Source organism: Belonocnema kinseyi, chromosome 1 (assembly GCF_010883055.1).
Source record: "Belonocnema kinseyi isolate 2016_QV_RU_SX_M_011 chromosome 1, B_treatae_v1, whole genome shotgun sequence".
NCBI classification, from domain to species: Eukaryota; Metazoa; Arthropoda; class Insecta; order Hymenoptera; family Cynipidae; genus Belonocnema; species Belonocnema kinseyi.
This window is the reverse complement of record NC_046657.1, coordinates 2,164,470-2,171,958: the sequence shown is the minus strand read 5'-3', so window position 1 is coordinate 2,171,958 and position 7,489 is coordinate 2,164,470. Positions and strand designations below refer to the sequence as shown.

General features: G+C 21.3%; 1 protein-coding gene across 2 annotated transcripts in view; it reads left to right on the top strand.

The window, feature by feature from the left end:
* LOC117181462 (piwi-like protein Siwi) overlaps positions 1 to 7,489 on the top strand; it is a 96,475-nt gene that overhangs the window by 59,942 nt on the left and 29,044 nt on the right. For both annotated transcript variants that reach the window (XM_033374265.1, XM_033374178.1), the window contains exon 6: positions 5,192 to 5,389. In XM_033374265.1, coding sequence (XP_033230156.1) covers positions 5,192 to 5,389 — 198 coding nt within the window. The remainder of the gene's footprint in view (positions 1 to 5,191; positions 5,390 to 7,489) is intronic.

The following is a 7,489-nucleotide window of genomic DNA, read 5'->3' as shown; positions in this document are numbered from 1 at the left end:
AAAAAAATTTTTTTGTTTTTTTTTTTTGTTAAAGAGTCTAATATTCGAGTTAAATATTGATAATTTTTGTTAAAAATTCATCTTTCATTTTGGAAATCAAATTGGTTGAAAGTTAGTTTTTTTTTTTTTACAAATAATTTTTTTGGTTGAAATATGAGCTATTTTGTTGAGAATTTATTTCTTTTTTGGTTTAAAATTATGTTGTTGTTTTTTTACGGAAAATGTGACTTATTCCAGCTGAATATTTTATAATTTTTCATCAAAATTTATATTTTTTGGCAGGCATTAATCTTCTTGGTAGAAAAGAAAAAGATTTTATTGAGAATCAATTTTTTTAACTAAAAATTTAACTATTTCATTTTTGCTTGAAAATTGATGTTTTCTTGTGCAGAATTCAACAATTTGTTAAAAAATTCTTTTTTTTTTTTAAAAAAGTCTAGTATTCCAGTTAAATATTGATAATTGTAGTTGAAAATTCATCTTTCAGTTTGGAAATCAAATCATGTTTGCTTGAAAATTGAAGTTTTCTTGTGCAGAATTCAACAATTTAAAAAAATTTTTTTGTTTTTTTTTTTTGTTAAAGAGTCTAATATTCGAGTTAAATATTGATAATTTTTGTTAAAAATTCATCTTTCATTTTGGAAATCAAATGGGGGTACAAAGTTAGTTTTTTTTTTGACAAATAATTTTTTTGGTTGAAATATGAGCTATTTTGTTGCGAATTTATTTCTTTTTTGGTTTAAAATTATGTTGTTGTTTTTTTACGGAAAATGTGACTTATTCCAGCTGAATATTTTATAATTTTTCATCAAAATTTATATTTTTTGGCAGGCATTAATCTTCTTGGTAGAAAAGAAAAAGATTTGATTGAGAATCAATTTTTTTAACTAAAAATTTAACTATTTCATTTTTGCTTGAAAATTGATGTTTTCTTGTGCAGAATTCAACAATTTGTTAAAAAATTCTTTTTTTTTTTGTTTGTTAAAAAGTCTAGTATTCCAGTTAAATATTGATAATTTTAATTTATTTTAATTTATTATAATTTTAAAAATTCTTTTTTTTGTTGTTAAAGAGTCTAGTATTCCAGTTAAATATTGATAATTTTAGTTGAAAATTCATCTTTCAGTTTCGAAATCAAATTCTTTGAAAGTTACTTTTTTTTTGACAAATAATTTTTTTTTTGTGTTGAAATATGAACTATTTTGTTGAAAATTTATTTCTTTTTGGTTTAAAATGATGTTTTTTTTTACGGAAAATGTGACTTATTCCAGCTGAATATTCTATAATTTTTCATTAAAATTTATATTTTTCGGTAGGCATTAATCTTCTTGGTAGAAAATTCAACTTTTTAGTCAAAAATTCAATTATTCTAGTTAAAGATTTATAATTTTAGTTGAAAATTCATCATTTTTTTTTGTTGAAAATTTAACTATTTTTTTCAAGCTTGTTTTTTGTTTTTCAAATTTTTGGTTGTTGTGGAAAGTAATTTTTTAACTGAAAGTTTAACTTGCTTCCATTGATATTTCATGGTTTTAGTTGAAAATTCATCTGTTTTGTTAACCATTAATTTTTTTACCTAAAATATAATTAATTACGTTTTGGTTGACAATTTATCTTTTTTAATGAAAATTAATTTTTTGCTTTTGTTGTCTTCTTGGTTTAAAATTACTATTCTAGTTGAAGGTCATCGTTGCTTATTGAACCAATTTCTGAAAAATCTGTTACTTTTTTTTATTTAATTTTTTCAGCTAAAGGAAACTTTCAATTTTTGTTAAAAATTAATGTTTTTCGGTCGAAAATTTAAATATTTGTTATAAAATTCATTTATTTTGCAAAAAAGGTTTACATTTTGAACCCAAATATGTGAATTTTGAGGCAAATATTTTAATTCTTATGCAAAACAGATTAAATTTTTACCAAAAGACGTGAATTTTTAAACCAAAAAGACGAATTTGCAACAAAATAATTGAATTTTCGACAAAAGAGTTGAATTTTCAATCCAATATATGATTTTTTTACGAAAAACTTAAGTTTTCAGTTTACACACTTATATTTTAATGTAAAAAATGTTTTTGTACAATATACTTAAATTCTTTAAAAAAAAAAATGAATTTTGAATAAAGGTCGTTTTTCGGCCTAATGTTGAATTTTGATAATTCGACCAAAAAAGATTTTATTTTAAAAGGACGTTTCGTTTTTATCCGAAAAATGATTAAATTTCTACAAAAAACGGTGAACTTTTAAACTAATGACAAATTTCAACTAAAAAAAGGTTTATTTGCAACTAAATAATTGAATTTTTTTACAAAATTGTTTAATTTTTAACCCGAAAATATGAATTTTCAACGAAATAGTTGAGTTTTTGAAAATCAAATTGTTCTAATTTAAAACAAACAAAGAAATTAACCCAAATATATGAATTTCCAACAAAATAGTTTAATTTTCAACTAAAATTATGCAACTTAAAAAAAAAGTCATTCAACGAAGGAATTAACTTTTCAAGCTGGAAAAATTATTTTTGAACGACAAATGCAATAGTTGATGATTTAACACAAAAATATTTTTATTTTAAAGCGAAATTTGTATCTACCAAATAACTTATTTTTCTATCAAACTGTTAAAATTTCAAACAAAAAATATGAATTTATAAACGAAAAAGTTGGATGTTTAACAAAATAGTTGGATTTTCTTCACGAAAAATATGTTATTCAAGAACGAAAATAAAAATGGCAATAAAATTGTTAAACTTTCAAGCCAAAAGTACGAATTTTCAACATAATAGTTCAATTTTCAGTTGAAAAACTTTATCTTTGATTTAAACAAAAAAAAAAAAAAAAATTCAACTATACTCATGAATCTTCAAACGCAAAAATTAAAATTTGAAAAAGTCGTTGTAGATTCAAGCAAAGAAAACGATTTTTTCAAATATATATTTAAATCTTTAACTAATTTTAAAACAAATTAAGTTTCAACAAAGCAAATTGTTTAATAATTTTCAAGCGTAAACGATGAATTTTCAACAAATAAGTTAATTTTTCAGTTTAAAAATTTAAGAAAATACAGGGTGGCCGCTGGACCGGGAAACTGGGAAATGACAGAGAATTTTACAAAATTTGTAGAAGAAAAATATGCCCACGTTCGATTTCAATAATTTTTAAATAATTATTAGAATTGTTACATTTTCCAATTATGCTATTATTTAACTTAAAATGCGTAATTCAAAATTTTTTTACTTCAAAAATTGTCAATTTAACATTTTTATTTCTTCGCTTATATTTTTAATTTAAAGAATTTTAAAATGCTTTCTTAAAAACTTGAACAAACAAAAAATAAAAGCCTTTGGTGTTGAAAATTTTGGATAAAATAGATTTTTTTATTTATCTGTGCTTCAAGCAATAAAAAGTGAAGAAAAACGATTTGACGAAACGATTTTAAACCAGTTCTAAATTTAAGATTTTTCCGATTTTAACTAACGAATTAAACAAATGTGAATTTTATTAAATTAAAAATATTGTTTTAGGTCTAAAATAGTCCATTTTTAACCCATTCAATTCAAAATTTTTAATTAAAAAAAAAATGAATTATTGAATATTTAGCAATATTTGAATTTTTATTCAAGGCAATTAAATTGAAACCAAATAATTATAAATAAAGAATCTTTAACTGAATTGTTTAACATAGAAAACCTAGAATCGTTTTTTTTTCTCGAAAAATGCTTAATTTGTGAGTGAAATTTTTTAATCTTGATATATAATTTACAAAAATTCATTGGTAGAAAAAATTTGAGTAATTTTAAGAGACATTTAGGATATTTAAAAAGATTAAAAATTATCATGCAAATTTTATGAAGTTTTCTTAAAATCTTTTAAAAACTTTTGAAATATGCTCTTAGCATAATTTTTACAAAATTATATTTAGAAGTTCTGGAAAAATTTCCAAAATAATTTAAAACCAATTTAAAGCAACTTCTAGATTTCTCATGATTTTGAAATAAAATTTTGAAGCTTTCAGTTAAAAACTTTTAAATATTTGATGTTTCTAGCTTAAAATTCCTTAAAATTATAAAAATTTTAAATGTCATTGATTGATTTTTTTAATTTAGAGCATTGAAAATTTATAACGTGGATTTATATATTTTTTATATTGAAAAATGTTAGTATCTTCAATTTTATACGCGTAAATAATAGAGCATTTGAATTTGAATTTCATTGACCGTGAAAAATGTTTGCAAACCGGGAAATGACCGAGAATTTATTTCGTCGATTAAAACGGCCACCCTGAAAATGGTTCAACAATTTTTTAACAAAATATTTGAATTTGTAATCAAATATAAAAATTTCCAAACATTACATTTTCAGTTAGAATCACATTCTTTTCAACAACAACAAAAAACGAAGCTTCAACAAAATAATTAATTTTTCATCCAAACAAATGTTTTTACAAAAGAATGATTTTTAAAATAAAAATAATAATTTTCTACCAAAAATACGAATTTTTCAACTGGAAAAGTTTTAAGTAATAATAGATTACTTCAATTTTCACGTGAAAAATGTAATATTAGTCCAAAATAAAAATAATTTTCATCAAATCTTCTACCAAAGAAGATTAATTTTCAACAAAGTACAGACATTTTTAACCATATTGTTGATAATTCAAGCAAAAAGGAGTTAAATTCTAAAAAAAAGTGTAATTCAGGAAATTATTTTTCAACAAAAAAGGTGAATCTTTAAAGACAAAGATTAATTTCTTATCAAGAGATACGAATTTTTTATAAAATAAATGAATTTTTAACAAATAAAAAACATATTTTTATCAAAATAGTTATATTTTCCACTGAAAGGATTAATCTTTAAGCAAACATTTTTTTTACGAAAGCAGGTGAATTTTCAACCTAAAAAGATGAATTTTCAGCGGCAAATTTAACAGATCACATTTTTAACAAAAAAAAAAAAAAAGTTTTTCATTAAAAATGGAAATTAGTTGTAATTATCAACAAAGATGAATTTGGAACAAAACACTTAAATTCTCGACTAAAGCATATTAATTTTCAATCATACAGTTGCATTTTCAACCTAAAAATGTAGATTTTCTACGAAAAAAAGTAGTGCGAGGCCTGTAATTAGTTCCAATTTACAATTTATAGTTTTATTTTTATTGTTAATAAATTTTTTTTGTTTTTTTAATAATATAGGCGAAAGATCAACCAATGGAAGTATTCTCAACGAGACAGTCGGACCAAAGTCAGATTAGGATCACAATCCGATTGGTCGGTGAACTCCGCAAAGGTGATCACCACTACATACAGTTTTTTAATATTATCATGAGAAAGTGCCTCGATCACTTAGATCTTCAACTCGTTGGCCGAAATTTCTTCGATGCGAAGAATAAAGTGAGTATTTTATTTTTTGAATTCTAGATTTTAGATTTTGATTTTTAAGCATAAAAATCCCTAAAAATTCTTTCAAAATTTAAGGATTTACAGAGTTTTTAAGGTTAAAACTTAACTGTTTTAATTTGTAAGTCTTTGTCATTAACAATTTTCGCAATTAAAGTCTTTTTATTGAGTTTAAATTATTTTATTTTTAACCCATTCAATTTGAAATTTTTTTAGTCACGAAAAAAGAAAAGATATTAAATATTTAGTAAACTTTAAACGTTACAATTGTAATTTTTCTATTTAAAAAATGTTTATTTTGTAAATGAAATCGTTGAATTTTGAGGTATAAATAACAATTGAACACTTATTATTTGTAGAAAGTTTTAAAAATAATTTAAGACTTGTGAAAAGGCTTTAAAAGAATAAAAAAAAATATTCTTTCAAGATTCTCAGGAAAATTCAAAGTGAATTTATCACTTTTAATCATTATTTTTGAATAATATTTAAAAATCATTTAAAAATATTTTCAAAATTGGCAAAAGATTAGCTGGAATATTTTAAAGAAACATTTTTAAAAATTAATTCTATGGGTTTTTTAAAAAATTGAACTAAAAATGCGATGTGTATTTTTTTTAATGAATCGTCCCACCATTTTTAGAAATATCTCTAAATTTTGAAAGATTTCCTTAAAATCTTTCAGATTATTTTTTGACAATTTTGGAAACCTTTTAAAATATTTAAATAATTTTTCAACATGAAAAATCATTTTCAATTTTTCTGGAAAATCAGTTTTTAATTTTTTCAAAACTTCAAGTGGTTTAATTTTTTTTCTCCGCAAAATAAGCCGGATTTTCTCAAAATTTTAGGAAAATTCGATTCATTTTAAAAGACATTTCGAATTTTTTTTTATTTCAAAATTAATTTTAAATAAACCTCACTTTCATTTTATACGTGTAAATTATTCAGTATTTGAATACACAATTTTTGAATTGAAAAACTTTTCTAAACTTTAATTTTAAAAGTTTAAAATTAAAGAGTTCCATTTTGAATGCTTTAAATTGTAGTTTAGTTTTTATTAATTGAAATGGAAAAATGTTTAGCTTTAAAGTTCCAAACTTTTGAATTTTTTTGACCGTGGAAATTTTTGCGAAACTGTGAAAAGTAAATTTTCAATAGTTGACAATTCTATTGACAATTTAAATTTAAACTTTTTAAAGTTCAATTGTTGAAAATCCAAGAAATTTTGAAAAAAATTGAGATTGAATTTACAACTGTTGAAGCATAACGATTGAAAATTGAATAAAATTGAATTTAAAACCTTTAAACCTCAAAGATAATTAAAATTTGAAATTTTGAAGTTCAATTTTTAGAAATTTAAGAAAATTGGATACTGAATTTTCAACTGTTGAAATATAAATATTTTAATTGTAAATTTAAGAAAAATTGATTTAATAAGCTATTAAAACTGGAAGATCTTTAAATTAAAAAATTTTCAAGTTCAATTTTTAGAAATTTAATAAAATCGAAAAACAATTTTAAACTTAAAGATAATTAAAATTTCAACTTTTTAAAGTTCAATTTTTAGAACTTTAAGAAATTTGGATTTAAACTATTAAATTGAAAGACAATTTAACTTTTTAAAGTTCAGCTGTTGAAAATCCAAGAAATTTTGAAAAAATTGGAGATTGAATTTACAACTGTTAAAACATAACGATTGAAAATTGAATAAAATTGAATTTAAAACCTTTAAACCTCAAAGATAATTAAATTTTGAAATTTTGAAGTTCAATTTTTAGAAATTTAAGAAACTTGGATACTGAATTTTCAACTGTTGAAATATAAATATTTTAATTATTGTAAATATAAGAAAAATTGATTTAAGAAACTTAAAACGAGAAGATACTTTAAATTTAAAATTTTTCAAGTTACATTTTTAGAAATTTAAGAAAATCGAAAAACATTTTAAACTTTAAGATAATCAAAATTTCAACTTTTTAAAGTTCAATTTTGAGAACTTTAAGAAATTTGGATTTAAACTATGATAACTGAAAGACAATTTAAATTTAAACTTTTTAAAGTTCAATTGTTGAAAATCCAAGAAATTTTGAAAAA